The 23,379-nt window shown below is 41.9% G+C and overlaps 1 protein-coding gene across 5 annotated transcripts in view; it reads left to right on the top strand.

The window, feature by feature from the left end:
- The window catches only part of wwp1 (WW domain containing E3 ubiquitin protein ligase 1), a 182,099-nt gene that overhangs the window by 73,533 nt on the left and 85,187 nt on the right, over positions 1 to 23,379 (top strand). For all 5 annotated transcript variants that reach the window (XM_078216024.1, XM_078216023.1, XM_078216021.1 and 2 more), the window contains exon 2: positions 9,125 to 9,203. Coding sequence is in view for 3 of the 5 variants with exons in the window: in XM_078216023.1 (XP_078072149.1) it covers positions 9,146 to 9,203 (58 nt within the window). In the remaining 2 variants the exon portion in view is untranslated. The remainder of the gene's footprint in view (positions 1 to 9,124; positions 9,204 to 23,379) is intronic.

Here is a 23,379-nt window from a genome sequence, read left to right as displayed (position 1 = left end):
TCAGATGGCCATATCCAACCAGGATGTTCAGAGAGCATCTGAACTCTGTGATCCCCAATTTTTTGAGATGCTGCAATTCACTAAGGAGATCATCACTGATGTCAGCTAACTGCCGCAGCCAATCCGACCTCAGAGCAGCACAAGGACCACATTATCATTGGTTGTGAAGGGAATGTGGTGATTAACTTTTAGGTGTTTGATTCCTGGTCGTTCAGATATTAACATTTGCAGTTTGCAGCTTATTTTTGCATTAGTCACTAAAGCTTTCTATTAAAAGAAATATGAAGTTTACATAAAGGACCGGAAATATTAACTTTTTTTTCTGCACTGATGCTGCCTAACCTGCTGAACATTTTTCATCATTTTTTTAATTAAAGGTTATTTAAGCTTTTCCAGTGTCATGCAGATGGCATTGACTGCACATATATTGCTTTGCAGGCATTGCATGTCAAATCTGCCATGAGCTGGGACTAAAAGAGACCCCACTCCCTTAACTTCTAGCTAGTATGTGACCATTATTGCACCTTGCAGGTCAACGCCTTGCATCCTGGCATCAGTTATGGTGACTTCATTCTGTGGCATCGTGCAGTGCCGGCTATATTGCAGCCACAGAAAATCAAAGAATGGCTACTGGGTGATTGAGCTGGTCTTGAGGTTTGCGGTGGTATGTTGCAAAATCTTGTGATCGTGGGGAGTAAAACACTTGGTGTCACCTTTTGGGCAGGAAGTTGAGGAGTGGTAACAAAGGGAGGAGTGGGATGCAAAAGAACGGAAGTGACAGAGGAAGGAAAGAGGCAATTAGAAAGCCCCTTTTTGCCTGTGCTGTATATTAAGAACTAATTCAAGGGTGGTATGAAAAGCCTCAACCCTAAGTTTCTGTTCAACAGTCCAACACTGCTTACCTTCTACAGGTAGTAAAGTTCTGGCTGACAGTCACCAGTAAGGATATAGGCGGCATAGTAAAGGTGCCAGCCTGAGAGGGAGCAGCAGCTTCTGCTTCTTAATTTAGTCACATCTATTCATCCAGGATCTGCCTCAGAAATGCTAGTAATGTGTTGGAGGAGAGGTTGCTGGCCTGTTGTGAGACTTTGCAAACCCTGTATCCACAGCCTTGATGATGGAAATCTGACCTGGCATGACTTCAGTCTGAGCCACCAGTGCAATAATCAGACTTTTGGTGGCGGTTTCTTGCACTGCAAACTGAAACATTGGCCATCAGAAGCTATAGCCATTATGTTTGGAAGAACCAGTCAATAAATACTGTGGCAACAAGAAGAGGTCAGAGGCTGGAAATTCTGCAGGGCGTAACTCACCTGACTCCCCAAAACTTGTCAACCATCCATAACACGGAAGTCAGGCATGTGATGGAATGCTTTCCATTTGCCTGGATGAGTACAGCTCCAACAATACTCAAGAAGCTCAATGTTATCTAGGACAAAGCTTGATACCCCATCCACCACTTTAAACATTGACTGCCTCTACCACTGACACACAGTGGCAATAATGTGTACATTCTACAAAATGCACTACTATAGTTGATATCTTCTAACATTTGTAATGACCCCTGTTGAGACCAATAACTTTTAAAAAGAGATATAAGTTTCCCAGTTATAAACTAAAGACACTCACAGCAAGATTTCCTGTTTTAAACCTTTTACTGCAACATCAATGCGACAAATACCTATTTTAGAGGTAAAGTCAAGTTCAGGAAAGATTATTCTTGTAAAGGTGAGGTAACTAAAATGCTGAGCTTTAGAGATAGCTAGAACACCTAAAAGAAAATGACAGGTCAGAACAGTATCCTTGTTTGCATAATAGAGCCAAAATGGAAGAGAGAGAGAGCCATGAAACAGCATATGGGCTTACTTAGCTAGCGAACAGGAGAGGTGATGTCTATACTGCTTGCAAATAAGTGCAGTCCAGAGAGATGTATTGATTTTTTAAGTTGAAGCTAAATTAGTTATAAAAACATTTAGTGAACCCTGAAGGACTGCATTATTATGGGGATGGGTGATAATTTATCCAAGTGTTCTGCAGTGGGGCAGAGCCTCCATACATGAAATGTGCAACTGTTACCAGGCTGTAGGCAGTTGGTGCTTAGAAAAGCCCTTGGAGCTGTTTGGTGGAGATGAAAGTTGCAGTTTGGACCTTGTATGGTTTGCAGCTTACAGTGAAGTTCTGGGAGCAGTTCTCTGCAGTTATAGCTCAGAAAAGTCCCAAAGAGCTGAGAAGGAGGCGGAGTATCACTGGTTCTTTGCTGGAGTAGGTTATGGCTCAGAAGAAGCCCTGGGAACTATTTCTAATTCAATGCAACCAGGAGACTGGAGTTGAAATAAATCTGAGCAATACAGCTTAGTGAAGCTTGAAGTCTGTGAAAGAGTTGAAATTGTGCCAGTAATTAGAGGCGGGACTACAGCTTTGTGAATCCAGTGGAACAGAGTCTTGCGAGAAGAGATTGAACTATTGGGAGGTGCGCAGTCATTCAGAGGATCTGAGTCGGGGCAGCTCTTGAGAGAATTCAGAGGCTGATCTTCCAGAGTGAGCAGTTGAAATCCCTCCTGAGGGAGACAGAGTTTTAGTGGTCACTGAAGTCTGGGTGGGTTTCTGAGAAATCTGTGGGGGCTGTCTTGGTTGCATCTGCAATTTTCCCCACAACTGAAAACACCACATTTATATTTAACAGCACATTCTTAGCAGAAATGCAGCCTTGTCACTTGTATCCAAAATTCCTGCCAGCTATTGAACAGGTTCTCTTTTCCCACTACACCAGAATGAGTCTTTCAGTGCCTCTTAAAAGTCCCTATAATCGAAGCCACCACCAATATCAAGACAAGCTCTGTTGACTCCTTCGTCTTTAAATCTCTGAAAGTTACATCAAAGAAGACATCCATTCTCACCAGCATTCTGCTTGGTGGTTAACACAAAATCAGTCTCTCCCTTGGCTTGGCACAGCAGCTGTTTTTGGTCTTCCTCTCCAGGTTTGAGAACGAGTCTGTATCCACAAAAAGACAGCTGTCCTCTTTTGCACGAAGGTGTGGAAGTTGGCAACTGAGTTCTAACCGTTTCAACCTGGATTTCCATCTTCATGACAACTAAATCACATGGGCCTGTTAATGGGCAGCTTCCAACATGATTATCATCCCCATTCAGGGGAATTCAAATTAAAAGAGACCATTTAAAACATACCAGTCTTATAAATATGTCTTACATTCGTAATACACTGCCCTACAACAAAATCAATTTTCTCCTTTGCTAAATTAATTATCTCTCATCCTGTAATCATCTCTCAATTTTTATTCTGTTCCTTTTATCCTCTTCCATCACTTTTCTGTCCATCTATACAGCTGTCCCTGAATGTAGCACCAGTGAATGAGATTCTTAATGTGAATGTCCAAATTTCATACAATGCTGTTGGTAGAATTGATGGCTAAAACAGTCAACCAATGTGTAGAGGAACAGGGTGAATTGTTTAAAGTTTATTTATTAGTGTCACATGTAGGCTTACATTAACACTGCAATGAAGTTACTGTGGAAATCCCCTAGTTGCCATACTCTGGTGCCTGTTTGGGTACACTGAGGGAGAATGTAGCATAGCCAGTGCATCTAACCATTACGTCTTTCGGACTGTGGGAGGAAACGGGAGCACCCGGAGGAAACCCACGCAGACATGGGAAGAATGTGCAGATTCTGCACAGTGACCCAAGCTGGAAATTGAACCTGGGTCCTTGGCACTGTGAGGCAGCAGTGCTAATCACTCTGCCACCATGCCGCCCTTGGTAGTACTGAGAGGGTGTGGTATGTAAGAAGTACTGGAAGGGAGCTCAGGAAACTGGTGGTATGAGAGTGTTCTGCTGTAATCCATTATACATGGTATAACTCTCCTAATTTTTCAAAGTAGCATTTCTTGGGGGTAAAACCTCTTGATTGGGAGAAGAAAAACTTGCATTTATATAGTACCTTTCACAATGTCCCAAAGCACTTTATATCCAATAGAGTACTTTTAATGTGCAGTCCTTGTTGTAATATAGGAAATGTGGCAGCCCATTTGCACACTGCATGTTGCCACAAACAGAAATGTGATAATCTATTAATGTACTGTTGATTGCAGGATAAATATTGACCAGGATACCAGAGTTCACTTCCTCCTCATTTTGGTAATAGAGACATAGGATTTTTTACATCTACCTGAAAGAACAGGCTTGGTTTAATATCTGGCTCAAAAGACGATCTACAGCTTGGACTGCTGCAAGTAATCAAAGTCACTTCGATAGACTTCCCCCTCCTGTTGCCTCTATGTTGAAGACTCAAGCAACCAGGTCACAGAAACACTATTGCTTGAAGATTCTCCTCCAATTATACATTATTTTGATTTGCACATATGTCCATGTTTCTGGATCAGTAATTAACACTATTGCAGGAGCACAGTTACCAGGACGAATCAGGTGGTTTAAAAGGAGACCCAGGGGAATACAGTGGCTTCTGTTTTTTCAAATAAATAATCCTGTTTTAAATATCTAAGCAGTAATTGTCATTTAAATGTTATAAAATGGGTGGTTGGAGTCTGGAACGAACTTCCTGAAAGGATGGTAGAGACGGGTTCAACCAAGGTACTCAAAACAGATGTCATTGAGCCTCTTGACTGTTGTGGCTACATACTACTTTGTGAGTCAGCTGTGGCTCAGACAGCAGCAAACTTGCTTGTAAAAAAAAGATTGTGGGTTCAAGTTACATTCCAGACCTTGAGCAGAAAAACCAGCACTCCTACCATAAAACTCAATATCAAGGACCCTTCTGTCGATCGTACTGTGCACGATCTACAACGTGCACTGCTGCTACTAATCAAAGTCACTTCGACAGACTCCTTTTGCCTCTACCGTTGAGGACACAAGCAACCAGGTCACAGACATTAATGCTTGAAGATTCCCCTTCAAGTCGTGCATTATTTTGATTTGTACATATATCCATGCTTCTGGATCAGTAATTTGAAATTACACAACACTATTGTAGGAGCATAATTACCAGAGGGAATCAGATAGTTTAATAGGAGACCCATCACCATCTCAGGGCAATTAGGGCAGGGTCGCATTGGTGTTGCTTATTTTCCAAGAGTTTTTAAAATTCACCAGTAATTTGCAATTAGTCCATCAGGCTACCAACACCTTAAGTTATGACACTTACTGAAGAAAAATGGGTTGAATTATTTGGGGGTTTTGTGGTTGGGGACAGTAGCACTTTTGGTGTAGTACAAGCTCTTTTAGATGCACAGTTAAGTAATCATAGAATCCGTACAGTGCAAAAGAGGCCATTCGGCCCATCAAGTCTGCAGTGACTCTGTAACTCAAAGGAGGGGCCACTGTCATACTGAACAGAACGGATTACTGCAAAGAAGTGTACCAACAACTGAACAACGAGGAAGATTACAGACAGTTACCCGCAGATCCGACCAAAGAACACACCCGTCAACTCAACAGACTGATCAAGACCTTTGATCTGGACCTTCAGAGCACCCTCTGTGCTCGCATCCCACGTACTCCCCGCGTTGGAGATCTGTACTGCCTCCCGAAGATACACAAGGCCAACACACCCGGCCGTCCCATCATATCAGGCAATGGGACCCTGTGTGAGAACCTCTCCGGCTACATCGAGGGCACCCTGAAACCCATTGTACAAAGAACCCCTAACTTCTGTCTTGACACTACGGACTTCCTACAGAAACTCAACACACATGGAGCAGTTGAACCAGGAACACTCCTTGTCACAATGGATGTCTCGGCACTCTACACCAGCATTCCCCACGATGACGGCATTGCTGCAACTGCCTCAGTTCTCAACGCCAACAACTGCCAATCTCCAGATGCAATTCTATAACTCATCTGCTTCATCCTGGACCACAACATCTTCACCTTCAACAACCAGTTCCTCATCCAGACACACGGAACAGGCTTGGGGACCAAATTCGCACCTCAATATGCCAACAAGAACTCTTCACCACACAGGACCTTTAACCAATGCTATACACTAGATACATCGATGACATTTTCTTCGTTTGGACTCATGGCGAACAATCATTGAAACAACTATATGATGACATCAACAAGTTCCATGCCACCATCAGACTCACCATGGATTACTTTCCGGAACCGATTGCTTTCTTGGACATCTCAGCACTTCACTTACCGCAAGCCCACAGATAACCTCACGATGCTCCACTTCTCCAGCTTCTACCCTAAATACGTTAAAGAAGCCATCCCCTACGGATAAGCCCTCTGTATACACAGGATGTTCTCAGATGAGGAGGATCGCAATAGACACCTCCAGAAGCTGAAAGATGCCCTCATAAGAACAGAATATGGTGCTCGACTCATCGATCAACAGTTCCGACGCGCCACAGCAAAAAATCGCACCGACCTCAGAAGACAAACATGGGACACGGCGGACAGAGTACCCTTCGTCGTCCGGTAATTCCCCGGAGTGGAGAAGCTACGACATCATCTCCGGAGCCTTCAACGTATCATCGATGAAGACGAACATCTCGCCAAGGCAATCTCCACACCCCTGCTTCTTGCCTTCAAACAACCGCACAACCTTAAACAGACCATTGTCCGCAACAAACTACCCAGCCTTCAGGAGAACAGTTACCATGACACCACACAACCCTGCCACAGCAACCTCTGCAAGACATTCATCGTCGGATCATCGACACGGATGCCATCATCTCACGTGAGAACACCATCCACCAAGTACATGGTACATACCCTTGCGACTCGGCCAACATTGTCTACCTAATACGCTGCAGGAAAGGATGTCCTGAGGCATGGAACATTGGGGAGACCATGCAGACGCTACGACAACGGATGAATGAATACCACTTGACAATCACCAGGCAGGAGCGTTCCCTTCTAGTTGGGGAACACTTCAGCAGTCACGGACATTCAGCCTCTGATCTTCGGGTAAGCGTTCTCCAAGGCAGCCTTCATGACACACAATGCAGAATCGCTGAGCAGAAACTGATAGCCAAGTTCTGCAAACATGAGGACGGCCTCAACCGGGATCTTGGGTTCATGTCACACTATCTGTAACCCCCACGACTTGCCTGGGCTTGCAAAATTTCTCTAACTGTCCTGGCTGGAGACAATACGCACCTCTTTAACCTGTGCTTGGCCCTCTCTCCACTCTCATTGTCTGTACCTTTAAGACTTGATTACCTGTAAAGACTTGCATTCCAACCATTATCTTGTAAATTGAGTTTGTGTCTATATATGCCCTGTTTGTGAACACAGCTCCCACTCATCTGATGAAGGAGCCTGAGACTCCGAAAGCTAGTGCTGCCAAATAAACCTATTGGACTTTAACCTGGTGGTGTGAGACTTCTTGCAGAGAATCTTACCCAGGCCCCCTCCCTCACCCTATCCCCGTAACCCTACTTATTTACCCCGCTAATTCCACTAACCTACACATCTTTTAGACACTAAGGAGCAATTTTGCATGGTCAATTCACCTAACCTGCACATCTTTGTACTGTGGGAGGAAACCAGAGCACCCAGAGGAAACCCACGCAGATATGGGGAGAACGTACAAATTCCACACAGACAGGCACCCAAGGTCGGAATTGAACCTAGGTCCCTAGCGCTGTGAGGCAGCAGTGCTAATCACCGTATTGCAGTAGTCTTGTCTTCGTTTTTATCATGCTTTTCGTACTTGTTTGTGAATTCTGCTGGTGCGAGGACTATTAGTGTCCACAGGATCCATGGAAAGCTGTGCCCATGTTTTCTATTTACTCTATTATAAATAGCAAAGACTGAAGCAAATATAAATAGCAAAGACTGAAACAAACAGTATCTTTATAAGTAGAAACTTAATAAGATGTTTCCTGAAAAAATAAACACCTTTATGTAACAAGTAGAATGATTTGAAATATTACCCCCACTCTGCATGTAACAAATAAATGTTAGTAAATTGTTTTGGACTTGGAAGTAGATTTGGATATTAACTGGAGTGACATGATCTTGTATCAGAGACTAACTGCTTCATAGAGATGTTGCGTTGCTTACTTTGGCAGAAACGAAAGTAAAAATGTGTAATTTGTCTACATGCGCTTGTGTGTCTGTTAGTTGTACCTATATGTGGAGATTTCAAAAATAACTTCTGTTTTAACCTTGGATAAAGAAAATTCTGTTTGAACCTGCATTACATTATAAAGTTCACAGAGCTTACATTTGTTAAATTAACATGCTGCATAAGTTACAGTCATGCAACATATTCAACAAAGTTGCTCAATATGTAGCAATAGTTTATATTGACTAGTGAGGCTGTTATGACAGCCTGTAACAAGCATTTAATCTTTCACTTGTATGCCATATTACAGATTAGGAGGATTCATTTCATGGGTAGATACAGGGGAATACGGTGGCTTCTATTTTTTCAAGTAAATCATGTTTTAAATATGTGAGCAGTACTTGTCATTTAAATGTTATAAAATGAGTGGTTGGAGTCTGGAACAAACTTCCTGAAAGGGTGGTAAAGACAGGTTCAACCAGGGTATTCGAAACAGATAAAAGCAAATTACTGTAGATGCTGTAATCTGAATGCTGGAAAATCTCAGCGTCTGTGGAGAGAGAACAATGTTTTGAGTCTGGATGACTCTTCGTCAGCTCTGACAAAGAGTCATCAGACTCGAAATGTTAGCTCTGTTCTTTCTTCAAAGAAGCTGTCAGACCTGCTGAGATTTTCCAGCATTTTCTGTCTTTGTATTCAAAAGAAATAATTTAGAAGGTTGTGGGGATTAGGCAGGGGAGTAGGATTAGGTAGAATGCTCTTTCAGTGAGTCAGTGCAGATCCAATGGACCTAATGGCCTCCATCTACACTGTAAAGGTTGTGATTTTTAAAAAATAAGAAGTAGGGCAATAAATGCTGGCCTTGCCAGCATCATCTCAAGAACAAATTTTAAAAATTGGCTGCTATATTTTCTACATTCAAACAGTTGACTATGTTTCAAAAGTACTTCATTGACAAGATGGAAAAATGCTCTGAGAAAGGCAACAACTGACTTGATAGATATGATGATTTAGATAATTGTGTGGGTACATGACTGAACTTGTAATGTTTAATTTTCTTTCTTTGTAGGCTAACATTGCAGCCTATGACATGGCCACAGCTTGTTCAAGTAACAGTCAAAATGGAAGGTCACAGTTGCATGTAACTGGTATGTATTTTTAAAATTCCTTGATAGCAATGCTTGAAACTGCATAGCAACTTTCTACAAAGAAAATAAATAATCTCTGATCATATGCTCACAGGTGATCTTGAATTTAGAGTACAGGTGTGACATTTATAAACGTATGAACAAGGAGAAGGAGTAGGCCATTCAACCAGTCAAACCTACTCACCATTTTATAAGATCGTGGCTGATCTGATAGTAACCTCAAAACTGCACTCTGCCTACTCCTGATAGCCTGATCACCCCAATGTTTACCAAGAATCTATCCACCTCTGCCTTTAAAAAAATTCAAAGACTCTGCTTCCACCACCTTTTCAGGACCAGAGTTCCAAAGAATCACCACTCTGAGTGAAAAAAAATCACCTCATCTCCATTTTAAATGGGTAACTCCTTATTTTTAAACAGTGACACCTGGTTCTAGATTCTCCCACAAGGTAAAACATCCTTTTTGCATCCATCCTGTCAAGACCCCTCAGGATTTTGTTTCAGTCAAGTAGCCTCTTACTACTTTAAACTCCAGCAGATATAAGCCTACCAGTCCTATCTTTTCTCATAAGACAACCACCCATTCCAGGTATTAGCTTAGTAAACCTTCTCTGAACTGCTTTTAATGCATTTACATCTTTCCTTAAATAAGATGATCAATTTACACAGTGCTTCATAGGATACTATGCACCTGTAATGAGGAATGACATGCATATAATGTCGGTAAGGGGATGGGAATTGGGATCATCAGAGAGGAAAAACAAGGTGCACAAAAAATTGGGAAGGATACAGTAGTATTAGAGTAAGAACAATAAGTTATTAGATGGAATCAGAGTAAAAGGGAATGCAGTAAGCTCTTATGTTTGCAAAGCATGTGCAGAAAACATAAGCTGTGGGAAATAAGGGTCGAGAGCTGCAGGCAAAGATAGCAAAATGGAATGTGGTGTCATGCAATAATGGCGATCTGCATCAAAATAGGGTAAGACTACGTACTTAATATTCCTGGCTACAAGGTCTACTGGAAAAATTGGGAAGAAGAAAACAGTGTGGCATTGATTAAGAAGAATACTATAGTGCTAGTGAGAGAGGATGCCCTCAAAGAGTTGAGGACAGAATCTATTTGGTTAGCACTAAGAACCTGTAAAGGTTTGCACCTGTGCGTGTATTCCGTCAACCACCAACTAGTAGGGACAAATTTGCAAGGAAATTACAGAGATAGTAGCTATAAGAGTGACTTGAATTATCCGAATATTGTCTGAGATAGTAATAGTATAAAAGGCAGAGTGGGGAAGAGTTTGTGAAGTGTATTTTGGAAATCTTTCTAGATCAGTATGCTCCTGCCCCAAAAAGGAAGGGGACATTGCTTTGTCTGGTTCTGGAGAATAAGGTGGGGGTGATATAGATGAAGTGTTAGTCTGGAAACATTTAGGAGACAAGTCCATATGATCATAAGATTTAGTTAGCCATGGAAAAGAAGAAATTTAGAGTAAAATTAATTAATTGGGAGAAGGACAACATCAGCAGGGTGAGAACAATTCTGGCATAGGTACATTGGAATTGAACGTTGGCAGGCAAAATTGGAATGGAACAGTGAGATGCCTTTAAGGAGGAGATGGTTTGGAATATAGTGAGTCACATTCCCACAAGGGAGAAAGATGGGAAAAATAATGTTATCATTTCCTGGATCATGGACGAGATGGACAGTTTGAGGAAGCAGAAAAAGGATGGGTATGACAGATGTCACAACAAAAGCAGAAAATGCTGGAAAATCTCAGATTTGACAGCATCAGGGTGTCAAAGGAGAACCTGAAAAAGGTAACAGATGACCCTAGTAGGGTAGGGAGAAAAGTACATAATGGTAATGGATAAAAGATGAAAAGCGAGGTTTAAATAAAATTTGAAAAATGAAACAGTGGGAAAAATGAAAATAAAATTTTAAAATAAATAAATACATTGACGGGAATTAGGTGAAGGAGAGAGTTTGTGGCCTGAAGTTGTTGAACTCAATGTTAAGTCCAGAAGGCTGCAAAATTGGAAGATCAGGTGCTCTTCCTCCAGTTTACGTTGGGCTTCATTGGAACATTACAACAGACCAAAGGTGGACATATGGATATGACAACAGGATGGTGTGTTAAAATGGCAAGTGACAAGAAGGGTCATGCTTGCAGACGGACTGAAGGTGTTCTGCAAAGTGGTCACTCAGTCTGCGTTTGGTCTCTCCGATGTAGAGTAGAGCAGCAAATGCAAAAGACCAGATTAAAGGAAGTGCACGTTAAGCGCTGCTTCACCTGAAAAGAGTCTTTAGGCCCTTGGATGGTGAGCAGAGAGGAGGTAAAAAGGCAGGTATTGCATCTTCTGCAGTTATATGGGGAGATGCCATGGGAAGGGGGTGTGATGGAGGAGTGGATCCAGGGTACTTCAGTGGGAGTCGGTGGGCTTGTGATGGATACTAGTGCACAGTCTATCTCCAGAAATGGAGACAGAGGGGTCAAGGAAGGGAAGTGTCGGAAATGGACTATATGAAGTTGATAGTGATGGAAATCAGAAGCGAAATTGATAAAAAAAATTTCAGGTCCAGATGAGAGTATGAAGCAGCACCAAAATAGAGTACAGTGTACCAGTAAAACAGTTGTGGGAGGAGGCCGGAATAGGATTGGAATGAGGAATGTTCCACATAACCCATAAAGAGACAAGAGCAAGTAAGAGGCTGGGAGAGATCCAGGTGGAGGGAGAATGCTGGAGGCGGGTGAGAGAATCTGTTAAACAGGAGTGGACTCCTGCCCAAAGAAGTGAGCACAGAGATGAAGGCAGAGGAAGAAGAGTTCAGCATTGTGTCAAGCCTAAAATTCATTGAATTGGGGCCGTAAGGGTATCAAGCCAAGTCCTTTGCAGATTAAAGCATGATAGAGCCTCAAGAGTGGGGAAGGTCAGAGGGTATGTTGAATACATGGCAAGGACTGGGGTTGAGAGGAATGGGGTCCAAGAGACGGGAAGGGGAGGAGGGTCTAAGTTGGGTGTTGGTATCGATGAGTTGTGGAGCTTGCGCAACCTGACAGATGTCAGGTTGATAATACAAGTGAGAAAAGGGCTGACAATAGAAAATTCTGAGGGGAAGTGAGAAGAAATAAGGGAAGCAAAGGGAGGGTATGCAAAGAGACTAGCAGCAAACATAAAAGTGAATCCAGATGTCTTCTACAGGCATTTAAATTGCAAAAAAGTGGTTAAAAAAAGCAGTGGGGCTGATTAGGGAACCATAAAAGGGATTTTTGCATGGAGGCAGTGGGCATTACTGAAGCATTCAATGAGTACTTTACATCTGTCTTTACCAAGGAAGAAGGTGAAAGCGGGAGGTAGTTGAGACACTGGACGAGGCTAAAAAAATTATAAAGAGCGCTGGAAAGGCTGGCTATATGTCGGTAAATCACCAGGATCTGATCAGACCCATCCAAGGATGCTGAGCCAGTCAGTCAGTTTAACCTCAATGGTGGAAAACATTTTTGGGAGTGGGTGGCGGGGCTGGCCCAGGAATGGTCAGGGGGTCATAATCGGGCCATGGGGGGGTCAGAGGGGCAGCACTGTGGGGGTCCCAGGCTGGCCACTGACCAAGGAAATAGGAGGCTGGCAGTTTGGGTCACTGCGCATGAGCAGAGACCCACTGGTTTCAGCCTGCCGGGTGGGAATAGGCCCCCCTCGAAATTTAATGATATTCACGCTGGTGGCCTTTGCAGTGCACTGAGTGTGGGAGATTCTAGTGTGAACTCCCACTGAAAAATACAACACGAATTACTCCAGTTTTCCTGCAAATTCAATGCTTAGAATTTTTTGGGGGAGAATTCCAGTCATATTGTGAACTGTGAGGAGGATAGTGAAAGACTTGATAGGCCAGTGACATGGGTAGTGACATAGAATAAAAGGGAGTCACTTTAGAACAGAGATGAGGAGAAATTTCTTCAGCCAGAGAGTGGTAGGTCTGTGGAATTCATTGCCACAGAGGGCTGTGGAGGCCGAGATGTTGAGCGTCTTCAAGACAGAAATTGATAAATTCTTGATTTCTCGAGGAATTAAGGGCTATGGGGAGAGAGCGGGTAAATGGAGTTGAAATCAACCATGATTGAATGGTGGAGTGGATTCGATGGGCCGAATGGCCTTACTTCCGCTCCTATGTCTTATGGTCTTATGGCAAACTAAATTTAATGTAGAGAAGTGAAATTGGGTGGAAGAACAAGGAGAGGCAAAATAAAGGATGCAATTCTCAAGTGGATGCAGGAGCAGAGGGTATCTGGGGCTATACATGCACAAATTGTTAAAGGTGGCATGATAGGTTGATAAAGTCATTCATAAAACGTACAGGATCCGAGGCTTTATAAATAGAGGCATGGAGTTCAAAAACCAAGGAAATTGTAGTTAGTCTTCATAAAACACTACATTAGCCTCAACTGGAGTATTGTGTCCAATTCAGGGCGCCACACTATGGAAAGGATATGAATATATTAGAGAGAGTATAGAAAAGATGAATAGTTCTGGGGAAGAGGAACTTTAGTGAAGTGGATCGATTAGAGAAGCTGAGGCCATTCTCCATGGAAAAGAGATAGTTAAGAGAAAATTTCATAGCAGTATTCAAAATCAAGAGGTGACTGTTCCTAGCAGATAAGGAAAAAATGTTCCCATTTCCAGATGGGTTAAGTACCACAAACAATGATTTAATATGATTGACAAAAGAACAAAGGCAACATGCGGAAAATCATTTTTATACAATAATGGGTTAGGGTCTGGAATGCATTTCCTGTATCCCTGAAGAGTGAACATTTGCAAGGTTATGGGGCAAACACAGGGAAATGGAACTCGCTGAGTTCGTGTTGAGTGTCTGTATGGATGCAACGTATGTGTGCTGTAAACTAATTTTTAAAAAAGCAACATTCTTGGGATGGCACAGTGGTTAGCGCTGCTGCCTCACAGCACCAGGGACCCGGGTTCAATTCCCGGCTTGGGTCACTCTCTGTGGAGTTTGCACACACTCCCTGTGTCTGCATGGGTTTCCTCCAGGAGCTCTGGTTTCCTCCCACAATCTAAAGATGTACAGATTAGGTGGATTGGCCTTGCCAAATTCTCCCTCCGTGTACCCGAACAGGTGCCGAAGTGTGATGACTAGGGGATTTTCAGTCACTTCATTGCAGTGTTAATGTAAGACTACTTGTGACTAATAAATATACTTTTACTTTTCAAATAAACTTATAGATCACCTGTGACAATGCTTACGGTTAGCTTGGAACCAGTTCTGCAACTTTTGACATTTTCTGTATATTCCCACCACAGAATTCCTCTATCAGTTGGAATCTCTGCACACAGCTGGGTCTCTTTGGTCTGTATTACCTGGTGGCTTGGGTTGTCCTGGCATCCTGTTGATGTTGTAAATCCATAGCAATAGCCTGAAAAACCAGCCAATTCATCAGCAGACCCAGTGAAATTTTAATTTCCAATTTTAAGTTCACATGAAAAGGCACATCCATTTGAAAGAAACTTTTCATAGGATTTTTTAAAAAAAGCTTGCATGTATATGGCACCTTTGATGACCACTGGACGACTCAATGTTTTACAGGCAATGAAGTATTTTTGAAGTGTCGTCCTTTTAGAAATTTGGCAGCCAGTTTGCACACAGCAAACTTGTACAAACAGCAACATGATAATGAACAGATAATCTGTCTTTGTGATGCTGGTTGAGGGACAGCTATTGGCCAGGACACCAGGGAATCTCCTGTGTTCTTCAGTATAGTGCCGTGAGATTTTTTGCATCAAACCAAGCAGGTAGATTGGTATAATATTTCACCCAAAGGATGGGACCTCCCTCACTGAAGTGTCAGCCTTGATTTGTCTGCACAATCCTTGGAGTGGGTCTTGAATCTGGATCTTTGTGACTCAGGCAAAAATGCTATCCATCAGGCCAATTGAACATTAATCAATTAATGCCTTGTGTTAAATCCAGCTATACAGCCACACCTGAGGTTGGGGGGAAAGAAAGTACCTGGCATAGAAAATTGAGCAATTTGATCTGTTTCTTGGTCTGTGCTACTTAATGAACAGTTGATTGAATGGGACAAGCCTGAATGCTTAGCTTTTCTCATTAAGTTTAGTCCATGTTACAACCGAAGTGGGGGGTGTGCACTCTCTGTCTCTAGTTGCACTACATAGGTTACAACATATATTAAAATGATTTCTCCAGCTAGCTACATGGCCAAATATGTGTTTTAACTCTGAATTTTTGAATTGCCACTCAGGGTCCAGGTTTCTTCAATAAACAACAAAATTATTAGTTTTGTAAAATAAACCTTACTTGTCAAATAAAAGGCAAAGTTTATGAACATACAGTATGAAATACAAAAATATAATAATTACTCTTTCTAAATACTGAGCACACGCACTGTCTGTCACGCGTGCACACGAGCACAGACAAATGTGTAAGCAACACACGCGCACATACATGCACACCAAAATGCACTAAGAGTAATTCTGCCAAATGGTTAAAGGTCCATGGACCAAGGAAAAAGGATAAATAATGGAATTCTTGAAATGGTGTCTGGGTTGTGCAGCTGGTTTCTTGCTACTGGTTTGCGAAGTAATCAATGACCATTGCACTACTCTGCAGGTGGACTTGCAGAAAGCTTGCAGTCAGTTGATTTCAGAAAATAGTGCGACTCTGGATTGTGTTTGGAACTTCAGGAGCTGTTGCCTCCTTCACCCAAGCAGTTGACCCTTCTTGTTTTATCTCCAAAGATAAAGCCGACTACCAGCTTTTGAAACACGGTTTTCCAGAAATGGCTTTTTTTTCAAAGCCATAAACCACCATGTAACCCTTTTGTCAACAGTGCAGGGAGGTCTTTGGGTTTCCAGCTTCTTTAAAACTGCTTAATTATCTTTTTGTGTAAATGCTGTCTTTTCCAGGAATAGCAGCAACCAGAGTCCTTTCTTTAACCCCTTAAGGGATAGATAGTGTCCTTTATATAAAAAAAAACGTACGTTCTTCCAGAATGTTCTTGGTTCTTAAAGATGAACCATTTTCTGAAATTAAAGCATTTGTGACACTTGCCGCTTTGGAGGAATGAAGGGCCATATTGATGTGTTTTATTACCAAGTGCAGAAAAACATAAACAAAAAAAGGCATCATTACACTCATTTAATTTTTTTAATGCAAAAACTTGTATAGTTATTTTCTGTATCCTATTGGCTTAAAGAAAATTTGGAACCAAGTTAAATTCTAGCCAAAGCACTGGTAATTACAATGTTTTCTCCACAATGTGGACAATCTTTAAGTGATAAGGCTGCAATCAGAAATTTCATTAAAATAGTCTGGCATTCTGGTTTTTGCACAAAGTCTAGGGAGTGGTGATCAATATCTATAAGTTTTGCCCTGTATCCAATGCAGACATGCACCTCAAAATGTTTAAGAGCTCATAGTAAGCCCAGGGTTTCCTTTTCCAGCGTAGAGGATTTTTTTTGGTGCTGATTTAGCTTTTTATGCCCGATTTATCATCTTGCAACAGGACTGCAGCATCCCTCAGGTCATAAGCATCAATTGTTACTTCGAAGGGTTTTGTGTAATTTGGCACAATCAATGCTGATCAAAATTGCTTTCAGCCTTTCAAAAGAGTCTTGCCATTCCCTGACCATACTACCTTGGCTTTCTTTTGTAGCAAGTCTGTCAGCTGAGTTGAAATTTGAGACAAATTTGCAGTAAAATCCACACATCCCTCATGGTCTCTCGCTTAGTTTTACATGCAGGGAACTTTACCAATGCCTGCACTTTTGCTGCTTTTGGCACACTTAACTTTGCTCTATTGTATGCCCAAGATATGCTTACCCATGCTTTTGCAAACTCATTTTCGACAAGGTTTATTACCGGATGAGCTGACTTGTTTTCTAAACAGAGCTTCTGAAGTTGTAAATGGTCCTTCCAAGCTTCACTATATAAAACTACATCATAAAGATAAATCACAGTTAGAAACACTGACTACCACTTGGTTCTCTGAAAAGTTGCTGGGGCCTTTTTCTTTTAGCCCGAATGGCATCACTCGGCATTGGAAAAGACAGCCTTGTCTGACAAAGGCCAATATGTCTTTTAACTCGGAATGGAACCTGACAATATCCCTTCAGCAAATCCTGTTTTGGTAAGAAATAAGGCACTGACTGCTAGCTCCGTCAACACAGTCTTCCAAGTGAGAATTGGGAAGCAATCTTTTTTTGTTGCTGCAATTGACTTTTCTGTAGTCTATGCAGAATATGGTTGAACCATCTGGATTGGGCTCCAACACAGCTTGGAAATTCCAGTAGCTTTGACCGGGTTCAATTAGGTGATTTTCAAAAATGAATTGGATCTCTGCTTTCACCGTAGCCTGTTTCTCTGGACCCAAGTGGTAAGGATGCTGTTTCATATGAGAGGATTCTCCGTATCATTTTGGCTTTGGTTGTGCATCCTAGTTTGTCAGTACAAATTCCTTTGAAAGTCGTTGGTGCCCTCGAACTTGGATCAACTGATGGCGTGAACGAAGAAACCTAAATTCTGTAATTATTGTGTAACAAATCTCTTTTATTGTACTGTACCAAGTTACCACAAAATTACACCAGACATTCTTTACATGCGAAGTGACTAACCTCTGACTTACTCCTTTATACACCCAAGTATTCAAAATATATTAAAACTTTACAAAATATCCAAACTCATGAATTGAACTTAGAGATACTACCCATGGCGAGGCAAACTGATCAGATTCCCTGCTGATGGGTTTTGTTCCGATGTCTCTAAGTCCCAGACTTGGGGTCTTGCTTCTACAGTGGTCAGTAGTTAATCCTGGGTTATTGCTGTTGACACTACTGTGTCTCGTCGCTTCTTATAGAGATGGTACTGATCACATTTCCAGTCACGTTCTCCAATGACAGGCACTAATCAATCACCGTCTTTTGGTCGCAATTACTGAGAGTCATGCTTCTGTCAGGGGGTCGTAATTCTCTCAGGAACATGACACACAGGAATCTGTGTTCAATCACTATCTGTTCAAGCAACAGCCGCTGTCTAATCAATTCCCGTGTTTCATAGTTGCACATCCTGTTCTTTACTGCTCCTGCAGTCCTTAGCCTGATACAGAGTTAACCCTTTTAACCAACAGGCTTTGCTGGTGTCTTCACTTAGCTGGTGTCTTTATGAATATCCATCAGGCTACACTGTGAGAAACCTTGTTGGTTCATCTTCTTGTTCCTCATTGAATCTATTTATCTGTCATTGGAATCTATTGGAATTTTTTGAAGATGTAACGAGTAGAGTTGACCGAGGAGAACCAGTAGATGTGTTTTCAAGGGAATGGTTCTGGGAACCAAGTAGCCATATCCAAACGAGTCAGTATATATTGGTATCCCATTTTTTTGATAAAGGTCTCAGAGTGTATCAACACTGTACAAAATGGTTCCCCAAAAATTGGCATGGAAATTAGTGCTAGTTTGATTGTGAGTTGCAGTTTTCCCACAATCTGGCATGTATGACCACCTTGTACAAATCGGTACCATGTCCTTGTGAAGACCTGGCCAGTAAACAAGCCAACATATACATTGGCTCTATTCTCTTCCCACAGATACTGCCAGACCTGCTGAGATTTTCCAACATTTTCTGTTTTTGTTTCAGATTCTAGCATCCGCAGTATTTTGTTTTTATCCAACATATACGTGCTTGGGTCTTTCAGATCCTTACATGTCCAGCCATAGAGATTCTGTGTGCTATACTTAATATTTCCTGACAATATTTGGGCGGAACCACTGCCTAATGAGCCATTCCGTAGGTCTGTAAGGAGATCTACACATCCTCATCAGAATCCAATTTTAAACATAGCAGCATTCTGACATTCTTTCTATTTCAGCTGCGGTTTGCACTGATAGTGCCATGTTATTTAAATTTGGATTGGCTTGCTGTGCCTCAATCAGAAAAGACTTTGTAAACTTTTATTTTGGATTATCCAAATCCCAAAGAAAGTTTCAGATGGCAAATATCTGTTTGCAGTGCCAATTTTACCTCCGATTATGGAATTTGTTTAGCCTTTGTTTGGGTTACAACACAAGGAGGAAAAATTCCTGGAATCTTTTCCTGCAATTGCTCGGTCTCCTTGACTTCACTTGGTCTTTTCGTAACGACTGGGGAAGCTGTTTCTTTTGCTCCATAGGTAAACTGCGCAACTCATACCATTATCGTTCCACACATTAGGTCATACCCCAAGTGCATCTGATACAAAAGTACAGGCGTGTACTCGCTGCTGTTACCAGTTACTTGGTATTTAGTGAACTCTCTGGTGGGAAAGTCATGCCTTTCCCCAGCAAAAATGTTTGGGTTGCCCCTGTATCCCTAATAGTCTTAACTGCTTCACTCGAGGGATAAGGAATTATTTTTCTAACAAAAAATCATTGTAACTTTCGGGTGTCATGTAACCCTCCCCCATCCTGGCAGCAGTATTAGTACTCAGCCTTACAGCTGCAATCATAACTACAGCTTGGTCTGTAGCACTCTTGGTTTGGACCCCTTTCTTAACACGAATCTTATGTACCCTGATAAGTCCCATTGATTTACCCTGTACCATACAGCAATTTCCAAGATCTCCTACGTTGTGGCAATAGGAATAATTAGGCTTTCAGACTTTGATTTGATTTATTATCGTCACAGGTATTAATATACAGTGAAAAGTATTGTTTCTTGCGTGATATACAGTCACGCATACAGCACATGGAGAAGGAAAGGAAAGCGTGCAGAATGTAGTGTTAAAGTCATAGCTAGGGTGTAGAGAAAGCTCAACTTAATACGAGGTAGGTCCATTCAAAAGTCTGATGGCAGCCGAATGGGGAACAAGCTGTTCTTGAGTCGGTTGGTACATTTCCTCAGACTTTTGTATCTTCCCGACGAAAGAAGGTGGACGAGAGTATGTCTGGGGTGCGTGGGGTCTTTGATTTTGCTGACTGCTTTTCCGAGGCAGTGGCAAGTGTAGATAGTGCCAATGGATAAAAGACTGGTTTGCGTGATGAACTGGGCTTCGTTCATGACTCTTCGTAGTTTTTTGCGGTCTTGGACAGAGCAGGAGCCATTCCAAGCTGTGATATGACCAGAAAGAATGCTTTCTATGGTGCATCTGTAAAAGTTGGTGAGAGTCATAGCAGATATGCCAAATTTCCTTTGTCTTCCGAGAAGTAGAAGCGTTGGTGGGCTTTCTTAACTATAGCATCAGCATGAAGGGACGAAGACAGGTTGTTGGTGATCTGGATACCCAGAAACTTGAAGCTCCTGACCATTTCCACTTCGTCCCCGTTGATGTAGACAGGAGCATGTCCTCCACTATGCTTCCTGAAGTCACCCTCACTCACTCTCACCCTCAAAACTTTACTTTTCAGTCTGGAGATTCCATTACATTCCCAGGTGTCCATTCTCATCCCTGCTATTTTGCCTTCCTGTCACTCTTCCACTTTGTAACCACCTTGAATTTGTGGAGATGACGGAAAAATGGTTTGTGCCTGTGGACAAACTCGTAATCATCAGCCATCTCAGCTGCCTGTCTAGCTACTGAAACCTTCTGCTTCACTGCATGAGTTCTTACTAATGGAGGGAGTGAATTTTTAATTCCACCAGGAGCTTTAGTTCCCCAAGGGTCTCGTACATGGCCTCTACCTTTAATGCCTGTATCCAGCTATCAAAGTTAGTTTGTTAAGAAGATTACATCACAGGAACAGGCCCTCCAAGCCTGCGCCAACCATGCTGCCTGACTGAACGAATGCCTCCTACTCTTCCAGGGACTGAAAGAACAAATTACCTCACTCTCTCAAATTCTATACAACTCTGTCCAGGCAGTTTCCAGAAATTCTGAAATTTTTGCCTGAAAATTTCAGAGACCATCTCTTAAGCAGTGAAGTGTAGCCTTTTCTGCCAGCTCATAATTTGTAAAAGGCTCTTCCGAAAGTAAGGCATAAACTTCCTGAACTCTGTCAGTCAATCTGCTTTACATAGGCAATGTCCAGTTTTCTCTCTGCCACACCATCTGCTTAGCTATCTCCTCAAAAGAAATGAAAAATGCCTCCATACCCTTTTCCTAAAACTTGGGGATGACTTTCCCATATTTAAACAGCTCCCTACTGGGTCTTAGGTTAGAGCCAGGATTTTCCCCAACATTTCCCCTGGTGTCAAGGCCAGCCTGTCGTTTTAGCGGTCTTACCTATACTCCCTTTCTTAGTCCATTTCTCCTCATTCTTCCTTTTTCTCTACCCCTATCTCTCATCTCTCTCAGACCTTTCTGCTTCATCCCTTTTAAATTCAAGTTCTAGGGTCTCTTGCCTTCTGCCTGCTCCCTTTGCCCTTTTCATTTGCCTAAAATTCTCATTTCAATTCTCGTTTCTTCTGTTCTAACTGAAAGTGTGCCGATATAAACTTGTTTCCTTCCTATTCTACAGCTTCCTATGGTTATTTCACTTCCATATTCAACTTTTTGGCAACTAGTTTCGAAGCTCTAACTTCTATCTGTAACTCTTCCACCGCATTTGCCAATTGTTCAACAGTTCCTATCATTAAAGAACCATAATATAATGCTCGCTGCTTCAAAAACCCACTTGCAGCAAAAGTAATCATTCTGCTAATATAAACTTTAATATAGAAGCAACCTGATTGTTGCCATTTACTCTTTACCCTTTCCCAACTATTATCAGTTTACAATCTCACATTTTTGTCTTGGATCAAATCCCTCAATTATATGTTACGACTGAGATGGGAGGAGTGCACTGTCTGTCTCTAGTTACACCATTCCATGTGTATGGGTCTGTGCTACTTGATGAATGGTTGATTTACTGTGAAAAATGCTTGCTTAATTTTTTTTCTACTTATTCTGTTTAACCCATGTTCCGACTGAGATGGGAGGAAAGCACTCTCTCTGTCTATAGATCGACTACTCCATGGGTCACAACATATCTTTAAATGTGGAAGTGACAACACAGATGGATAAGGTAGTCAAGAAAGCATACAGTATGCTTGCCCTCATCGGTCGGGGCATAAAAATTGACAGGTCATGCTGCAGCTGTACAGAACTTTAGTTAGGCCTCATTTAGAATATTGTGCACAATTCTGGTCACCACACTATCAGAAAGGTGTGGATGCTTTGGAGAGGGTACAGAAGAGATTTACCAGGATGTTGCCTCGTCTGGAGGGTATTAGCTCTGAGGAAAGGTTGAATAAAGTCGGTTTGTTCTGGAACAACGGAGGTTGAGGAGTAACCTGATAGAGGTTTACAAGATTGAGTGGCGTGGATAGTCAGATGCTCTTTCCTAGGGTAGAAAAGTCAAGTACTAGGGGGCATGGGTTTTAAGGTGCATGGGGAAAGGTTAAAGGGGACATGTAGTGCAAGTTTTTTACACAGAGGTTGGTGAATTTCTGGAACGCGTTGCCTGGGGAGATGATGGGAGCAGGTACGATAGTGGCATTTAAGGTGCAACTAGATGAATACATGAATAGAATGGGAATGGAAGGATACAGACCCTGTAAGTGCATATGGTTTTAGTTTAGGCATGCATCATGATTGGCTTGGAGGGCGAAGGGCTTGTTCCTGTGCTGTACGTTTCTTTGTTCTTTGTTTTCTCCAGCTAGCTATAGAGCCAAATATGTACTTTCCCTATGAATCTCAAAATGACCACTCTGTGCCCATATTTCTTCAACAAACAAAATTACTTGTTTATTATAAATTCAGACTTGTCAAGTAAAAGGCATTAACAAACAATATGAAAGTATAATTACTTTTTCTAAATATGCTAGAGTGTGCACACTTTGTTACACATCAAAAAATGTCTTGAAATAGAGAAATTCTGCCAAATGGGTAAAAGTCAATGGTTCAAGGGAAAAGGATAAATGGTGGAATCCTTGAAATGGCACTCAGTTTATATGGTTGGTTTCTCGGCACTGGTATGCAGAACAATCGATGATTCTTGGACTACTTTTCAGCCAGACATGGAAAACCTGCAGTCAGTTGATATTAGAAGATAGAGTGACTTTGGCGCAACTTCCATTCACTTTTTGCTTTGGACTGGATCTGGAGCTTCGGGAGCCGTTGTCATCTTTACCTGGGCAGTTGATCCTCGTTTTCCTCCCAAAAGCAAAACTCACAAGTTGTAAAACAGTTTTCTA

This window comes from Mustelus asterias, chromosome 7, assembly GCF_964213995.1.
Source record: "Mustelus asterias chromosome 7, sMusAst1.hap1.1, whole genome shotgun sequence".
NCBI lineage: Eukaryota > Metazoa > Chordata > Chondrichthyes > Carcharhiniformes > Triakidae > Mustelus > Mustelus asterias.
The sequence above is the reverse complement of the archived record's forward strand: the minus strand, read 5'-3'. Positions and strand labels throughout refer to the sequence as shown.